This window comes from Nelusetta ayraudi, unplaced genomic scaffold (genome assembly GCF_046127955.1).
Source record: "Nelusetta ayraudi isolate G7.1 ecotype Tasmania unplaced genomic scaffold, CSIRO-AGI_Nayr_v1 ptg000003l, whole genome shotgun sequence".
NCBI classification, from domain to species: domain Eukaryota; kingdom Metazoa; phylum Chordata; class Actinopteri; order Tetraodontiformes; family Monacanthidae; genus Nelusetta; species Nelusetta ayraudi.
Genome location: NW_027466053.1, coordinates 2,387,750 through 2,406,502, shown reverse-complemented (window position 1 = coordinate 2,406,502; position 18,753 = coordinate 2,387,750). Strand labels below are relative to the sequence as shown.

The window sequence follows — 18,753 nt, the reverse complement described above, 5'->3', positions numbered from 1 at the left end:
GTTTGCAAAGAGAAAAACTAAAACTTTTGCAAGACGTTGAAAAACTCTGAAAATGTAAGTGTAAATACTCCCAGATCCGTCTTGGAACATTCTAGTCCGAAACATGTTTAGTCAGAATATGAATGGGACATTCAGCATCTTCAGAGAAAGAGGAGACAGAGCTACAGTCTGGGTTGGAGCTGTGACAGGTGCAGGAAGGGTTAGAGAGCGATGATGTCTCATGACCACCAGTCCACATTTTCTCACTACAAGACGAGTAAATGAAATAAAGTCAAATAAACCTGACAGATTTTGTGAACAGGTAATTTAAAAAAAAGAAAATTCTCTGTCTCAGCTGCAGCAGCCCTGAATCTCAAGTACCTGCTCGAGCCTCCAGTGTACGCCGAAGTCACAGGCCGCCGGGGCCAGAACATCACGCTGCCATGCGTCCTGAGGGCCAAACCCAGCCAGTACCGAGTCAAGTGGTCTAAACTGGAGCCGGAGCGGGTCGGCCCGGAGAACGTCATCCTGGTGTCCAATGAGAAGGGCTGCAAACCCTACGGCCCCCTGGGCAGGAGGGCCTCACTGCGCCGGGCTCACATGATGGACGCCTCGCTGCAGCTGAGCCACCTGCAGCTGCAGGACGATGGGATGTACCGCTGCCAGCTGGTGCACGGCATTGAGGACGAGAGCGTGGTGGTCTCGCTGTGGGTGGAAGGTCAGCGGGGCACAAGATAGGACGCTTGATTGTTTTTATCTGTTTAAAACGATCTTTAAATGTTGACATTCAATAGTAGATATAAAATATCAATTAATATATTATTTTATAATATCATTAATGGTATTCATTTTATTAATTACTCTATTATGTATTATATTACCAATGTATTATTAGTAGTAGTAGTAGTAGTAGTAGTAGTAGTAGTAGTAGTAGTAGTAATAATAATAATAATAATAACAATAATAATAATAATGATAATAACAATAATACAATAAAAAAAAAAAGGACAACAACTTTATTGAGACAGGTTTCTGTTTGGTGCAGGTGTTGTGTTTCCATACCAGAGTGAAAACGGACGCTACAGTTTCACCTTCCACGAGGCAAAGGAGTCCTGTGCCCAGCAGGACAGCACCTTAGCATCCTTCAGCCAACTGTACAGAGGTACCTGCATTCCACAGGCCAATCATATCCAACGTGCTGCTGTTGTCGCTGCTACTGCTGCTGCTGCTGCTGCTGCTGCTGCTGCTGCTGTACACTTCTACTTTAAAACAAACGACAAGAAACCACTGAGCTCGTATCGATGAGCCTCGTATTCGTATTTGGATAATATATAAAAATGATATTTGAGAATGTTCTGTGTTTTTTTGGGGTTTTTTTTTTCTAAATGCAAATGACTACCAAATACCAAATGCAAATTTTCCTTCACAAAAGAGAAAATAAAATGTCCGACACTATAGAATTCTTCTTGTTATAAATAAAACTTTGCCCTCCTGCAGCCTGGACGGAGGGCCTGGACTGGTGCAACGCCGGGTGGCTCCGCGACGGCACTGTCCACTATCCCATCATCCAGCCGCGGCCTGCCTGCGGGGTGGGGCTGCTCTCCGGCATCCGCAGCTACGGAGCAAAAGACAAGAAGCAAGATCGCTTCGACGCTTTCTGCTTCACCTCGCAAACGGCCGGTAGGTGGCAGCAGAGCGGGAAAACACGCGTTCACCTTCTCTAGGCGGGGTATTGGAGACACTGGGATGAAAACAGATATTTCCTCACAGAAAACATTGTTTTTCTTGAATCAGGTGTGTGAGAACATCTTTGTCACTACGAGTGACTAGTTGCAGGTAGGGTTGCCACCCGCCCCGTTTTTCCCAGAATTGTTCTCTTTTTTCACCACCTGTTCCGGGAAAAATAAAATCTCTCCCGGGACACAATTTGTCCCGTTTTTTAAGGGGAAATTACAAAACCTCATTTGATTTCCGTCTGTGGTCTAGATAGGGTTGCCAACCCTCCCGTAAAATACGCGATTGTGCCATATTTGGCAACTAAAAAACCTGTCCCGTGATGAACTGATACGGGACGCACTTTGTTTGGTATTTTGGGGTCGTGGAAGACTGACAGTTCGTTATGGGATTTCCCTTTGGCCGAATGGTTAAGTGCGCATGGCTATTACCTGGGAGTCTGGGGTTCGAAGCCCGCCCGGGCCCTCTGCGCCTTGCCATTCTGCCGTTGTCAGCAGGATCCATGTAGCACTACGGGTGGGTCCATGGATTCCTCATTTGTGTGGCAGCCTGTGCGGAGCACGAGGACGTGCTTGTAAAAAAGAGGGGGAGAGATGTGGCAGTGGCAGTCCTGTCACTATGCCTCCAATTGATCATGCGTCCTGGCTACTTGGCCAAGGGGATGTCCCTTTGGCCGAATGGTTAAGCGCGCATAGCTATTACCCGGGAGTCTGGGGTTCGAAGCCCGCCCGGGCCCTCTGCGCCTTGCCACATCTGGAAAGCGCTGGGTTCAGTTCATTGGTCAGTACTCTACTCTTCATAGGCATGCAAGCAGCAGAGCCAATCACTATGATCGTATCGTATCTTAGCAACCAACCATTCACCGCTGTGCTCCTCCAGTGCACAACTATACAAAAAACAAAAATGGATGCTGCTGCTAACAAACAAAAATCTACATCCTCCGAGTCAGAAAGAGAAAGTGAGAGAGAAGAGGTCAAACCACAACCTTCCTCCTCGTCAGCCAAAGAAAAGCACATTGTACTGTCTGCCACTGACTATTTTCAATTAATCACGGAGGAGTAAATGACGTTAAGCAGCATGCTGCTCGTGAAAACCTGACACAGTTCCGTGTTTGTCAAGCAACTCCAGAGGCTAACCTGGTATGCCAAATAAGCATGTTGATTTTGATGCTTAGGCTAGTAGTGGTATCCTAATGTGAATTTAAACCAGAAGAGTGGGTACTAGTAGTGGGCACTAGGGCGATTCGATTCAAAATCTGTGATATAGTGACTTTAACATTGACAACTGTGCATGCACCCAACTAAGCCAGCAGAGGGCAGAAACGGTCTGTCTTAGGAACTTGGGCTGATGTTGAGCGCACCCTTGTTGCCCTGGATGTTGTTGGGGGTTGTAAAATGTTATGCGACTCAAGTGTGGTACGTGCTTGAGTCTGGCTGTAAAAGTCTTTATCAAAAAAAAAAAAAACACGGCGTGATTCTTCAGACAAGGTATAACATCTTTTGGCGACGAGGATGGGATGGCCACCATAGGCACGTTAACAGCGTTTGATGAAAAATTCCAGACGTGGGAAGAGTATTGCGAAATCTTGGAGCAGTTTTTCGTAGCAAACGGAATTGATGAGGGGGGCAGGCAAAGAGCCATATTGATAAGTGTGGTAGGTCCAGCGACTTACAGATTGATGAAGAGCCTCCTCAGCCCAGACAAGCCGAAAGACAAAACTTACCAACCGATTGTAATGTTGCAAAAAATATATAATAATAATAATAATAATAATAATAATAATAATAATAATAATAATAATAATAATAAATTGATAAATAAATAATAAATTGAGCCCAGTGAAACGTGCAAAGATTCAAGTTCAAGCAAGTTTAAGTACTGGAACCGCAAATCCAGTGTAGTACGTGCTTGAGCATGGCAGTAAAAGTCTTTATCAAAAAAGATATAGGTAGGTATGAGGTATAACAAAATCGATTCTTGGGGTCACAATTCGATTCAAAATCGATTTTTAAAAAACGACTCAACTTTCGATTCAACTTTGGGCGGTGTCTGTTCAAGTGAGCGCGGGGATTTGAAGTATTCCTAAATTACTTTACTTTAGTATTGCAAAGTTTGCAAATTGCACGAGGCATGTTAACTCCAAGCCCTTTCTTATAAACGTTTGTCTTGTCTTGTCCGCGGAGGCGCTTGTTTTTCTTTAACGCCAAGTTGACACTGGCCGCGGAAACACCGCGCCTACAAAAATCGCGCACGAGCCGCAGCCTTCCTGGTTCACACTCAGCTGCTGTTACTCCCTCTACTTCTCCACTTCCAAGATCAATTTCACATCGTCCATCCTGACTTGACAACAACTCATCTCTGCCTCTTTCTCCCTCTTTCCCTGTTTGTTTGTGACACCCTTTTCTCGTGTTTCTTTAAGCGACTTCCTTGTCCAATTGACGCGGATCGCTCGCGGCTCGCGCAAAAAAAATAAAGCAGACGCCTAAACGACTGGCCCAAGCGATTCTGTTTTTTTCCCCCACAACCCCTAGGGGGCACTGTGATCTGACTGACCTGAGAAGCCTGTATGCTTTGTAAAATGGTCTGAAATAAGGTCAAGTTTATGATTTGAAAATTTAACAGCATATTTTGTATGCTGTAAAACCTGTCACGCCATAAACTATAAGTTGGAAGGGATAGAGAAAAGTTTTAGTTTGTTTGTTTGTTTGTTTTTTTCAATTTCTTACTGCTAAATGTTCAATGTAATTAAGTATCCCAACACTGATACACCATGATATTTTTACAATAAGATAAACTAAATCATATAATGATGCAAGTAGATGTATTGACTAATTTTTATTCATAATAAAACAGAATATAATTAACAGCTGATCAACTGTTATTTTGCATATTTTGAGAAAACAAAATATTGAATGATAATCTGTTTCTCTATCTATATCCTAACCATAACTGCACACTTTGGGTCTTTGACACATTCAATTTAGACCTGAAATTGGGAGTTTGCCGCACGGCCAACAGGTGTCCCTTATTTGAATCTCTGAAAGTTGGCAAGATCGTTGCCTAAGATCATCGTATACACTGTAACGCTTTTCATTGGAGGATGGCGAGATGTCTATGGATGTTTTAGGTGATGAAGTCAAATGATTTCCTCCCTCGCAGGCTACGTCTTCTACGTCTCTGGGTCATTCAGCTTCCGGCAGGCGGCGGACACCTGCGAACGCCAAGGAGCCCGGCTGGCACTGGTCGGCCAGCTCTATGCTGCCTGGCGCTTCCAGAAGTACGACCAGTGTGACGGCGGCTGGCTGAGCGACGGCAGCGTCCGCTTCCCCATCAGTGCCCCCAGGGAGCGCTGTGGAGGCATCGCGGAGGCCGGCGTGCGCTCCTTCGGCTTCCCCGACAAGAGCGCGTCTCTCTACGGCGCCTACTGCTACCGCCAGTAATACACAAAGATGGACAGAAGTAAAATCATGAACAGGAAACAGAAGGTCACTGTCTGTGATCTTTTGAAATGTGGTCTAAAGGTGCCTTTACACAAAATGTATTATTGTTATTTAATACAAACTGAACCGAACATCAGTGATCTTGCAAGTATATTCTGATGTGTGAATATTCTGAATATCCTACATCCTGGACTCCTTCAAAACAGTTTGACAGAATTAATAATTACCCATCAAATCTCTCTAAATCTAGAGTCTAGATGGAGATGAGTTCACTAATGATACAGTGACACTGATTGATATTGAATTGACTTTAACACAGCTTTTAAATGAAAAATAATAATAAAATGTCAAATTTTGAATCAAGGTTGGAGAGTCATATTTTTCTTCCTATAAACTCTGGATTTAGAGAAAACGGAGCTGATGCTCGTTTTTACTTTGGCGATCTCTCGTGGTGAGGCAGAAGACTACAGCTTGTCAGGAAAAAGCAAGGCCTTGAGGAGCAAAAAGGACGGAGAGAGAGGAAAGCGTAAATGTCAGGTGACAAAAAAAAACGAAATAATAATTGAAAATAAAACTCCTAATAAAAAAGAAAAATGAGAATGCTTAGAGATGGACACTTTATTTTACCCCATCTTTCCCTCCCATAAAATCAATTTTAGCTTAAAACATCAACTATTCATTAGTGCAAGTTTAACAGTGTACAGGGGCTGCTGGAGCCTCTTCAATCTGAATCAATCAACACAATCAATAAAATGATGGCTGCTGGGGTTCATTTACCTGTGCTGATCTGCCAAAGAACAAAGTTCAGCTATTCAGCCAAAGGAGATCAGGAAACAGATGTGAACGCTTTGCTGTAATTAGTCTGGAAATAAATGTGTTAAATCTATTAAACTAGTGTGTACTTGATGTTTAATTGGATGCAAAAAAATAGATGAAGTCATACTGCAAGAGTAAAAAAAAAAAAAACTATTTTATATTCAAAAAATGATTTGCTGCATTCTGTAAATGGTTGTCCAATTGTCCAAAGTATCCCCTCTAAAAGAAGATCATACAATGTCTATAATATTTCACAAACCATCAAAAAGATATTTTGAGTTTAAAAACTGGACTTCAAAAAAATAAAATAAAAATAATGACCAAGACGTTACTTCCTAAAATGCACATTTTCTTCAGACTGTGAGTGGTGAAGCTACCGTGAAGAATTTTGTTTGTACACTTTTAAATTATTTCACAGGGGGGGGAAGCGGAACAGATGTGGAAATACAACGGCTTAAATGGGAGGTGCGTCAGACGCTCCGCTGAATGTCCCTGAAAGCGAAGCAGCTTTCTGCGTGCTCGTCTCCACCGCGCTCGCCCCCTGCAGGTGTTTTGGAAGCGCTGTGACTGAGGCGTCGTCCGTCCTTTGGACTGGAAGGAGTAAAACAAAACCTGCGATTAAAACCTGAGTTCAGGTTGTTTGTTGAGTGTTTAGTCTGCCAGTTAATTAGAGAGCTTACCCGGCCTGCAGGTGACCTGGGGCTGCTCCCATTGGCCGCCTGGCAGACACCTGATCACCGGGTCCAGTTTCTGCGCGAATCCCTCAAGGCAATAATAGCGCAGCTTGGTGTTGGTCTCGTAGCGCTGCCGCTTCTTCCCAAACAACTTGGCATTGGGGACAGCAGGAGCTGGGCCGCACGACGCTGCGTGATGAAAAACCAAAAATATATATTTATTTTTTTTTTTTTTCAGTATTTCAGATGAGAACCGAGAAAGTGTTGATTTTTGCTTGGGGATAACGTAAACTGACAGATGCCCTTTTTGCAGGTGTAGGACAGATGGTAGTTGCAGGGCACGTCTCTCCAGCGGCCACTGTCGTGCCACACCATCACAGCACAGTCCTCGCCAGAAAGGAAGTAGCTGTCGGGCTGTCCTTTATACCAGTTCTCATACAGCTGACAGTTAAAAAATTACAAAAATGGTAGGGAGTTAAAAACAACAACGAGGGAGACTTTAAAATGTCTACTTCACTACAGGAGTTGGTTTATACTCACCAGAGGGTTCCCATCGGACCAGCGGAAGTCGCCCTCGATGGTTCTGTCGTTCAGTCCGATCCACTGGTATTCCCTGTATTTGTCTCAGAGTGAAAAAAAAAACAAGAAAATGAAAGGAAGTAAGAAAAATGGGTGCAAGTCAAAAGGTCGACTTGAAGTCTTTGGTCGGTAACCACCGAAATCATGGAAACATCCCACACCCTGCAACAGGTATGCCAGATCTGGATTTCATCGCCAGACAAAATACCAATGTGGATGTGTAAACTGTGACATTTTGTGTTATGCTATTTTATGCAAGAGAGGTCGACACAAAGGGTCGGTGTCATGTCTGATCAGGTTCTTCCCGAGAGGCCTCGCCTTGGAGACGAGACACACGTTCAGGGTTCTGAAATGCAGGAATGTTAAAGAAGTTGAAGTCTGTTGAAAGAAAAGTGAACTTTTCATTCCTGGTGCAGGATTCTATTTTAGATCCCCAAAAATTTTTTTTAAGTAAGGTCTCATATGGCAGAGGCAATTCTGGTGGTAGTGATGATGATGATGATGATGATGATGGTGGTGGTGGTGGTGGTGGTAATGTTGATGGTGGTGGTGGTGGTCTTGACAATGATGTTGGTCAGGTTGCTGCTCTACCATTGATGTGGTCCTGCTCCTCAGGGGTCATGACAGACAGCAGGTGTCCTCCACACATGCGGCAATGCTGCTCCGCTGCCTCCCAGCTCTGCCTCTTGCTGAAGTGACGGTAGCAGAAGCTCTGAAACTTCTCCCAGCCGGGTTCGCACATCTCCTGGTCTGAGAGCAGAGAGCATGATGATGAGGCTGTAATATCGTGCTTGTGTTTTACAAGGAAAACAAAGAAAAAGCTGCACCTGTCTGACACAAGTCTCCTTCATAACCAGGTAGGCAGGCGCAACGTGTTGGTCCCCCATCCAGGCAAGTTCCTCCATTCAAACATGGGTTCTCCATGCACAAATCTGCAGTTACATAAAGATCATTTATGTACGTACATATTTATCAGGTGACGACAGAGCATTTGCGAATGTTTAAGCAATATATTTAAAAAAGGACATAGAAGGAGACACTGTATTTTTTTCCTTTGCATGATTTCTATCGAAGTTTGATATGATGACCTGCAACCTGGACAGCAGCAGACACCTCGGCCGCAGCCATGACCATCTCCTCCTCGCCGCCTCCTGGATGCTGCGCCGTCGGAGCAGCGAGGTTCACGTGACCACCGGTAGTGGTGAAGCTGGATGTTTCCACTTCCTCCACCTCCTCCTGCTGCCGTTCCTCTGCAGGGCTCCAGGTGCAAACTTTAGCCGACGGTTCATCTGCGCTTGGCCCAACCTCGCCTCCGTCCGATTCCTCATCTGTCGTTAGTCAAAAGGTCAAAGGTTGTCAATGGAACATTATGATCTTTTTACGATTTTCTTTAGATTAAAAAAAAACATAAGATGAGTTAAAGTGAAATAGAAAAAAGTTTTCTGACATTCCTTCCCAACTCACAGCTGCGGATGCTCCTGGTGGTGATCTCCACATGCTTCTCTTCAGAGACGTGGTCAGATTCCTCTGTGGCGGGAGGCTCGGCGCTGGACTCGTCATCGGGGTGAGACCCCCGCGATGCCAAAGAGGGGGAGAAGGTGTAAGGGGAGGATGAGAGAGAAGCGGAGGGAGAAGAGGAGAAGGTTGAGGAGGAGGGCGAGGAAGACTCTGGCTCCCAGTCCACTGTGAGGGTCTGATGAGGGATCAGTGTGGTTGTCACGTCCTGGTCCTCAGGATGGTCTGCTGCTGAGATAATCACGCTGGTGGCCTCCTCCTCACTCTCCCCAGAAGATCCACCCGATCCCTCGCCGGCGTCGCGCTCCCTTTGGTTCTTCTCGCTGTGCGTGATGCTGAGAATTGACTCCACCTCCCGGTGGTCCTCCAGAGTCGCAGTTGAAGCGCCGGCGTCGGGCACCAAGGTTATGATCTCAGAGGAGCTGAGCTCCGCCTCCAGGGAGGGAGTGGGCGGGGTTACCGACACGAACGTTAGGGTCAGCAAGGTCACTGCGTCGCCGTCCACAACGGGGGTGTCCACGCTGGAGCCCAACTCCTCAGACACAGCAGCGACCTCTGCAGGAGGAATGTTTCCGCTGTACTCATCCGGCTTATCTAACTCTTCCCCCTGCGCTTCAGGAGAGTGACTGGATTGGTCATCATCATCGCCGTGGTGAGACACAAGGGTGTATGTCTCTGTGGATGCACCGAGGTGCTCCTCAGTGCCTGTCAAAATAAGATTCAAAATTAACGACTGGCTATGAGCAAAGACAAAAAACTCAGTTTACACATGTAAACATTCCAACTAGAGGGTCACATGAGCCAAAGTCCATCCTTCACCTCACCTGTCTGTGAAAACACACAGATATGGAAATCAGACTTTTGTGATGTCACAAAGTACCCCCTGTGGCACTTTGCCAAAGTTACTGAGCACACACCCCCAGCCAGGTGTTAGCTCTGCCCTCTGAGACCTCCTTGTTTCTGTCCCCTTCAGGACACATTGGAAGATCCAACAAACATTATGTTTATCAGGAGGCTGTAAACAGAGGGCTAAACATGGTGTATTTTGGGCATCTTGAAAGGTTTTTGGTCAGAGTGTGGGATAGAAAAAATAAATAAGAAAATAAAAATCCTTTATCATAAGATCATTTTTTTCACTTACCTACTGCACTTGGATCTGCTGCAGTGGGGACAAGTTTCTCAATGGAAGGAGACTGCTCCTCGCCATCCACACTCTCAGTCGTTGAGCTCTCTGCATCACGATCCTCACCCTTGTCTCCAGAGTCTTCCGGGTTTAGGCTGTGGTGAACAGTTTGTGCCAGGGCGGTGGAGTGAATACCAGGCTCCTCGTTGTCAGTGAAAACGGTCAGCGCCGACGTGTCCTCATCAGTACCACTGCTGTCTCCTCCTTCAGCCTGTGCCATGACGTGCTGAGAGGTGGATGAGTGTACAAGCTTGGGCTCAGTGGTGGGCTCTGAGGGGATGACCGGGGTGGTGTGGTCCTCTTGGACAACGGGGAGATCGCCCTCCTGAGGAACCACCGAGGAGCTGAAGAGTTGGTCGTCTTCAGTTGCATTTGGACCCCAAATGAACAGGCTTTCCGACGCTGAAGGGTGATAGCCTGATGTCTCTGCAGTGGCTAAAGTTGTTCCATCGGTTGTCGGTGGAACAGTTAAAGATGCCACAGACTCTTCAGCAGCAGTTTCTTGGAAAGAGGATGTTGGAAGCACGTGGGACTCTTCATGATCAATGTGAAGGTTTTCCTCAGGCGCCGGCTGATAAGACTCAGGGTAGCTGACCTGCTCTATGAGCTCAACTGTGTCCACTGTGGACGAGTGTTTGAAAGTCTGAGATGAAGGAGTGGCTGACGGTGGGAGGTCTTCCACCAGCGGCACCACCTGGTCACGACCCAGTGCTGGCGACTGAGCCTCCACAGGTCCCTGCTTGACCGGAGTGGCCGTCTGGGCATGCAGAAGATCCTCACCACCCTTGGCCATAACTTCACTTATGCTGAACTCCTCCTCCACTGCACTGGGGAGGAAGACAATGTCCTGACCAATGTCCTCCACTTCAGTGGCTAGGAAGTCCAGAGGGGATTCCGTGTAGGGGCCATTGTCTCCTAGAAGGAGAGGAAAGGTACAGTACCAAAAAAAACTCAGTCCCAGTCCCATAAAAACCCATAATTCCTAGGGAATAAACAATGACCCCTGGAAGATTCAGAGTCTTTGACTTAAGACTTTGTGACTTGCTGACAAATGCTGTGTACAGGAGCTTGTATCATATTTGTATGAAGATTTTCTGAAGGTATTGCTGTCCGGCCACCGACTGGACCGCAGGTGAAGTCTTACTTCTGAAGCAGTAGACATCGTGCTTGGTGTCCATCTCTGGGAAGCCCGTCTGGTTGCTGTACCGGTACACTGTTCTGACCCCAGGGTCGCCGCCTCCACAGCGTTCCCGCGGGGTGACGATGGGGTAGCGCACACTCCCGTCCGCCAGCCACCCTGGACTGCAGTGGTTCAACCCATCGCTCCAGGCCACGTACAGCTGAGCGGTGGTGGCCAGCTCAGCACCATGACTCAGACAGTAGGCCTTGGCCTCCCAAAAGGTGAATCGCTCAGGGGCAGAGCCATGGAATACCTCACCTTCACACAAAAAGGGAGCAGGTGAAAAATGGAGATTGTACATATGAAAAGTAAATACTTCATAAAGGTTGCAAAGAAAAAAGGTTGGCTGTTAGTTCACCATATATGTTCTCCTTGTAACAGTAGACATCGTACAGCTCATCTGGCTCCAGCAGACCATAGTTCCTGACACCAGGCATCCCGTCCATGTCTCCGAAACAGCCCTCCCTTGGCATCTGGATGGGATACCTTTGGAAGGAGAATTTTTTTAAGTGCTATGGTGGTCAGAGACTGCCTCGACCTGGTGTTCAGTGACAATGCTGCTCACCTCACCGAGCCGTCCGAGAGCCATCCGGCGTCGCACTGCTCATAGCCACTGTGGTACGCAGCCAGGAGCTGCTCCGGAGAGGCAATCTGGGCCCCAACCTCACTGCAGGCCTCCCTGGCCTGATCAAAGGTGAAGGCATAACGACTGGACGCATCACGATAGTGGAACACCACGCCTGAGGAATCGCAAAGCAGAAAGAAGTTCATCAGTTGTGGGTGAGGTCCAAGTTTGGGTAAAAGGTCCATGTTGAAAATTCCCTGAAGGTGCGGTCGTTAAGTAAGTCCGCCTTTCTTCTGCTTGCACCACGTTTCAGTAACTGTTTGCTAAAAGACACAATTCTGAAAAAAAAATTAGCCCACTGTGATGTCAAAGAGGGCTCTGATAGCTCTGCCAATCCATAGAGTGGTGATACTGTCTTGTCTCCTTCCAAACATGTGGAAAGCGCAACAAGGAATTTATTTTTAACAGGAGGCTGCAAACAGAGGGCTAAATTATGTATATATATTTTTTTAGGATAAGCAATGATATGAGCCTCCTCTACTGGACTCCAGAATAGACAAATAAAGAAATGAAAATAGGATCTGGGGCAGTCGGCAGCAGCATCATCTCACCTTTGACCTGGACGTGAACCACGTCGTCGGCATCCTCCAGTCCCTGCTGCACCTCGCAGCGGTAGAAGCCGGTGTCGTTCTGCCTCAGGCTCTCCAGGTGCAGCGTGAGGTCAGCGGGGGAGTGAGCATAGTGGAGCAGTGAGGCTCGCTCACGGTAGGCTTCGCTCACTCGCACTTTGTCCCCCTTGGCTACGAGGATCTCCATCTCCTGCCCGTCGTCCAGGACGCTCCACTTAACCCGCGGCAGTGAGAGCACGCCGTGGCGGCCGTTGGTGGACGGCGAAGGTGGCGGGTGGGCCAGCGACACCAGGCAGGGAAGCGTCAGGGCTCCGCCCAGCACAGCGGCCGCCAGCGGGGGGGCGACAGTGACATGGAGTAGCTTGGTGTCATCTGAGGAGAGGCAATCTTTAAAGTAACAATTGACATTTTTTTTTGAGAAACGGGCTCCTGCCGTTACATCGGAAGTGTTTGTTTTGTAACGCAGCCAAGGCCAGGAGCTAGTTAATCAGCTTAGCTTAGCTTTGTTTAGCTTAGCGCTATGACAGGAGCAGGAGGAAGCGGTTGGAAGTGGCGCTCTGCATACCAAACTCACAAATAACATGAAGGCAAGTGCAACAAGTTGCAGGTTTAAAATTCAAAACGACCTGATGCGGAAAAAACAAAGTGAATTGGGAATAAATTAAATATTTAACAAATATTTATGAAACACTGGAAACAAACTGCCAGTCATTTCCGAGCCAAGAGACTGTGTTTTAAAATTTCATGTGTTTACTGAAATACGCATTTTTTTTCTATTAGTTCTTAAACCCAGAAAACATCATATTTGCAGCCCTTTGCAGCCACAGAAACACGTAAAAGCAGCACTAAGTGTTAACATTTCATCACTAGATGGAGCCATTTCGCACTGCAATGTGCACTGAAACAAACCGTCTCCCTGCAAATCTTCCAGGGTAGCTGTGCAGGATATAAGAGCCAGAGGGTGGCGCTCCGGGTGTTTCTGCCACACTGTTTTGCTTTCCTGGTCTAGCAGGTCACGCTATCATTAGCAATGAGCAGCATGTGTTTGCTGCTATTTGTTTTTTACTAACACAGTGACTGTAGGACGAGGGGCGGCTACAGACAGGGACGAAGAGAGAATTAACATGAATGAATGCAATCAGGAGAAGAATGCAAACAAGGGGCGATGTCACGTGCCTTAAAATGCTGTCCAGGCCATGAAGCCGCAATGTTCTGCCTGGTGTAACGTTTGTTGTTACTTGAATAATAGCTGAGCTTATGACAAAATGAGTCCAATCATGATTGTTGCTGTTTTTCATTGTCAACAGTGGAGATCACTAGATTGAAATAGTGAGAGAAAATCATTCCTGAGTTTGCAGTTTTCACACATTTTATAATCCTTCTCTGTCACTGCAACTCCGACTCTTGGTTGACCTTAAGCTTTTGACACCCAGTGATGTAAAAAGGAAACGCACCAAAGAACAATAAGGTCACTTGTGATTTAATGGAGTTATTGAAGCAGGATGATGGTGGTGCCGCAGCGAGCGACGGCTTGGCAAGGCGTTAGGGTGTGTGCATGTACCTGGCTGGTGGAAGGCGGCAGAGGACGTCAGCAGGACAGGCAGACAGATGGCGCCCAGCAGCAGAGGGAGAAGACGCAGATCCTGCCTGTGGGGTCGCAGACAGAAAAAACAGGGAGGTCAGGCGACTATTTGAAAGGTTTTGTCCTTCAGCGGCCTTCAGTGATACATGCAAACACACACACACACACACACCCACACATACACACCCACAGACAAAACCCCTTCTGTTCAGGGCCGATGATGTCATTTGGAGCCAGTTTGATCAGGATGGTCTCACGCAGGGAGAAATCACATCAATCTTAAGCAGTTTAGCTGTCAGTGCTGCCTACCCCATAAAATAGCTTTTGATTTCCTGAAGTCTGTGTATTTCTGTGTGCGCGTCGAGAGCTTGTGTATGTATGTGTGTGATCAGCTCTTTAGCCGCTGTGTGCCAGACTCCAGGAGCTGCAGAGTGTGACCTGAATTCTGATTCCCAGCGAACTCGCTGGAGGGTCAGACTGAACCTTCAGCACCAACATCATCACATCATCACCAGTTCGACCACCTTTCTATCCTGGTCTGCCCCTGATCTGTTTTCCCTGCGTTGGGTTTTCTGCTTCGGAACGTGTTTTCTGTTTCAGTTTTCTTTCACTCTTTCTTACGGTTCAGGAGGCTTTAAAGCAAGCAAAGAATTTTTTTTTTTTTTTTTCATTTTTTACAAATGAATGCCAAAAAAAAAGATTTAGAGCAGCCCAAGATGAACCCGCTGGGTTTTAAATAAAGTTTAGTTGATGTCAGGAATGATGTTACATCATATCACATCACATCACATCATATCATCACCCCACAAAAAATGTTTTTGTTTTTTACAAACTGCCTCAATGTGCAGCCTGTGTCCCTCTACATCTTATCTGCAGTCTTCGTTTCACATCCTATGTGCCAATCAGCATCTCTGTGGAGGCAACGAGAAGTGAATAAATCATCAGAGGAGTCTTGTCTGTTGTCAAGTCTCTTTGTAGGTCGGCAACAAAACACCAATTTTGACAGTTTGCTCAGGCAACAAAGTGACAAGACCAAAATAACAATAATAATAATAATAATAAAAACAATCAGTCAGCAACAACTCCTTCAAAACCAGGGTGAGAGCTGCCACCTGAACGAACGGAAGTGACTGGCAGCAAACCTGCAGCAGACTAATCGCGAGATTTTAATGTTTCAATTTAGCACTTTTTTTTCTTTTTTTTTTCACGAGACGTCCTGCGGAGAGGCGACAGGAAGAGCCCCCGGTGTGCGAATCCAGGTAGAAAAGTCAATTATTTCACGTGAACATTAACTGAAAGTGAACGGAAAACCGAGACGGAAATGAAAGTTTGACGTGTCAGTCGGTCCCAGCGGAGACACGTTTCTAATCAAAGCAGGATTAATAAATAATCGGACTCGGTGTGTGAGTGTGTGTGTGTGTGTGTGTGTGTGTGTGTGTGTGTGTGCGCGTGTATGCTCACGCGTGTGTGCGTGGGTGCATGCGTGTGTATGCTCACGCGTGTGTGCGTGGGTGCGTGCGTGTGTGCGTGTTTCAAATGATTAAAATTGTCTGTGTCACTTTAAAATGATGCTTTGATGACAGACTCCATGGGAGATTAATCTGGCAGTTTTAATCATTCGTCTCGAGTCTGACAGGCCGTCTGAGTGCAGGAGATCTGAATATGACATAAAGGCGCCCGACATGCAAACAGATGAGCCCCTCGTGCGCAAATGGCAGTTTTAGATGGGCACAAAAACGTTGTATTTAACTAGGAAGTCAAAACAAAAGATTCCCATGGATTTTCTTTTCCTGTTTATTTTGTTAGGAAAAGTTCCGGTGTCACCTTGAGTGATCTCGTCGATTGTGGTTGGGAGCCTTTGGAACTGGGTCACTTGAAATTCATCCAAAGACAGCGAGCGACACAGAGAACAGGACAAGAGAGGCCTGAAGTCAACAGCAAGAGGCGTCGACGCCTCCACTTGTTTACTTTACTTCTTATAGTGTCACAGTAAGGACGGATGGAGGTTGAAAAACTCCAAAATCACACCAGGAAACCCTCAAAACGTTGGGAACCATCTTTTTTTTTTTTTTTTTTTTAAACTATCTTTTTCCCAGGATGGTCGCTGCAAGTCTTCCACATCTACAAGACAATTCTTCCGCTGTCGGCATCCAACAGCCATGTCATGGTGATCAACAGTGCGTCCGACCCGGCTGCCTCTTTCAGAAACGCTCTCCGGTGCAAGAGGAAGGAAAAAGCTTCGGGGGGGCTTTTTTCGTCTTGGTTTTTGTTTTTATCGAGGCAAAGGACACATCCCGGGCAACATCACAAGCGCAGCGACAGGCATCACAAGTGGCTGAATAGTCAATGACTTCACCTTGAGGGAAAAGGCGGCGCGGGCCAAGGGAGAGGATGTTTGACCGGCCTGGGTTGCCAGAAAAGGTCGTTTGAGGCTGGAAAAAGAGTGGAGGGGAGGGTGAAGCACATTCTTCAAGGACCACACCGGCTTTGTGAGCCTTTTGGCACGTCTGTCCCCTGAACACAGAGAGTGACGCTGGTGCTAGCGGGGCAGACATACAGATGGTTTCTTTCCAACGAGAGACCTATGAGGAATTCTGTTTAAGATTTAAAAGAAGAAAAAAAATGCTGATTGTTCCGATGTAAACATAACTTGGTGTCAATAAGGGTTCACTGTTTTTTTTGTTTCTGTTGGAAGCTATTAAAACTAAATCTACTTTGATTCAGAAAAGTAATGTGCTAGCCTTGTGGTCGCACGCTTTGCAACCACAAACCAGTTTAGTGTTTAGCTTACCGTAACTACCTGAGTTAGCATCAACAAGTGCTGTTTTTTGACACTCATACATACGCTAACGTTTGTTGCTAAAACTATTGCAAACTTGGTAATAAATTTTGCGTCTGTTACCTACCATTTAGTAACAGTTTGGTCAATTTTAAAATTGTTCAACTGCACACTGGAATGGCAAACTTTGGCTAACTAGTTTGATCTATTTTGGTGCTGTATTAACTTACCTCCAATGAACATACACAAAACAGATTTCTTTTTTTTTTTGCCATATTGGCAGTTGTAAAAAAAAAAGTTTGTAGAAAAAACACAATACGAAAACCCTTACTTGAAAATACACAAATTGAATGGGACTAATCCAAACTGCAGAAAAATTGGAGAATTAAACAGAGATTATTTTGCATTTACCTTCCACTTTTTATTGATGATTTTAATCAGACGTTTTCCACACGTGCACCCAAACACCTCCTAAACTGCAGACAAACCGTCCCAAACATCAGATGGCAGGCTAATTGTAAGTCTGTCATATAACGATGCGTCCCGCTGCGTCATTCACACACGCAACCACAAAGCCAAAGAGAATCCCCCCTCCCACTTCACTCGGCCACCTTTCACATCCCAGAATGCCATGCTGGAACCTCTTGTTAAGCCATCCTTGCATTAGGCCGACATCGCCGTTGACCCCCCCCCACAGGGGCCATGCAGAACCTCCACCCCAACTACAACCCCCGACAACCTCTTTCTCACGAAAAAAAAAAAAAGACTTGCTGCCATCCTTCTCCTGGCCAGACTCCTCAATCATCCCCCCCACCTCCAGCCCCACATCACGCCACCTCGAATGACTCACGCCGTCTCCAGGAGGACCAGAGCAGCCTCCCATCCTGACATACACAGTCTGACAGGAGGTTGGAGGTGACGGTGCCCTTTAAGGCGGCGGGGAACAAGACTCGAGCAAGAGGGACGTGGAGTCGACAGCGGCGGTTTTTTAGAGAGCGCTCAGCCCTCCAGGGGGCGTGTGGAGAGGGGTCTTGGGGGGGGGGGGGGGTTCAAAACCATGAGAGGCGTCAAACGTCTTACCATGCCAGGTGTTTAGACATGTGCCACAGTGCACTCGCTACAAGCTGATTAGCTGCAACTGCTGCGAGTATTAAGAGCTTACGGGGAAGAAGGTGGCAGGAGAACAGCGGAGACCTACGCTGCCGATTCTATACTTTTTAACTGTGAAAAATTAGCAACGCACCTGCCGCAGATATGAGATTTGAAATGGGAAATCCAGATCACAACGCATCTCAGAAACTGTTCTGAAGACAGAAAGAGTGGTTCAATAAATTGTTTGAAGGAAAGAAAAAAAGGAAAGATGTATACATTTGTCCCTGTGGAGGCAGATTCACAGTTTTCTGTGTTTCTCTGTTTTTCACTTTTCTTTTTTCTTGGTTTGTTAATGCTGTTTAGTCCTCTTGCTCTGAGTTCACCGATGGCAAATATCAATTATTTACAAATATTACAAATATTAATCATATACAAAAATATATCAATAAACACTAATGTAATTTTTAAACATTTTTTCAACAATTTATATAACAATGGGATATATATATCTATATATATATATACACACATATATATATATACACACATATATATATATACATATATATTACCAAACAAACGCCTGGGAGGTGCTGGCTAAAGAGGTATTCATTTTGTTAAGTTTGTATTCAACTCTTCCTGATTTTTTTCCTGTAAAATATTCAATTGAACTTATTCTGAAATTTCAATTTCTGCACTGAACTATACCTATCACACACACACACACACACACACACACACACACACACACACACACACACACACACACACGTCCGGCGACGCACAACAAGACAAAGTTCTGCGCTGAAGGTGGAAACGGGCTCATGAGTTACGAAAGTAATGCGCGAGGAGCCGAGGAGGGGCACGGCTGCTGTGGTGGGACTGATGTTTTTCGTACCTCATCTCGGTCGGCGCGAGGTCGAATCGGCAGCGCAGGTGCAGGTCGGACGGACGGAGTCTCTGTGGCGGTGAAGGAAGAGGCTGAGAGCGGAGGAGGAGATGAAGA

At 46.1% G+C, this 18,753-nt stretch overlaps 2 protein-coding genes across 4 annotated transcripts in view; one reads left to right on the top strand and one right to left on the bottom strand.

The window, feature by feature from the left end:
* hapln2 (hyaluronan and proteoglycan link protein 2) overlaps positions 1-6,230 on the top strand; it is a 16,071-nt gene extending 9,841 nt beyond the window's left edge. For both annotated transcript variants that reach the window (XM_076029113.1, XM_076029104.1), the window contains exons 2-5: positions 335-697; positions 1,025-1,141; positions 1,477-1,659; positions 4,873-6,230. In XM_076029113.1, coding sequence (XP_075885228.1) covers positions 335-697; positions 1,025-1,141; positions 1,477-1,659; positions 4,873-5,153 — 944 coding nt within the window. In that variant the 3' untranslated portion in view covers positions 5,154-6,230. The remainder of the gene's footprint in view (positions 1-334; positions 698-1,024; positions 1,142-1,476; positions 1,660-4,872) is intronic.
* Positions 5,753-18,753, bottom strand: bcan (brevican). Of its 2 annotated transcripts, none has more exons than XM_076029070.1 (15): positions 18,646-18,753; positions 13,856-13,941; positions 12,277-12,681; positions 11,666-11,840; positions 11,459-11,586; positions 11,065-11,358; positions 9,879-10,835; positions 8,687-9,442; positions 8,311-8,550; positions 8,050-8,154; positions 7,814-7,972; positions 7,184-7,266; positions 6,940-7,084; positions 6,650-6,832; positions 5,753-6,560 (listed from the first exon to the last, which is right to left on the bottom strand). In XM_076029070.1, exons 1-15 carry the CDS (start codon positions 18,648-18,650, stop codon positions 6,424-6,426), a joined length of 3,858 nt encoding a protein of 1,285 aa, XP_075885185.1. In that variant the 5' UTR covers positions 18,651-18,753; the 3' UTR covers positions 5,753-6,423. The 2 variants fall into 2 exon arrangements, with proteins under 2 accessions (XP_075885185.1, XP_075885193.1); XM_076029078.1 differs by having other exon boundaries at positions 12,277-12,666.

What these genes read in the sequence shown, in the direction of transcription:
- bcan (XM_076029070.1), bottom strand. An exon ending in TTACAAGGAGAACATATATG is followed by an intron (nt 11,359 to 11,458) that starts GTGAACTAACAG and finishes TTTTGTGTGAAG; the next exon opens with GTGAGGTATTCCATGGCTCT. An exon ending in AGCAGATCCAAGTGCAGTAG is followed by an intron (nt 9,443 to 9,878) that starts GTAAGTGAAAAA and finishes TTATTTTGACAG; the next exon opens with GCACTGAGGAGCACCTCGGT.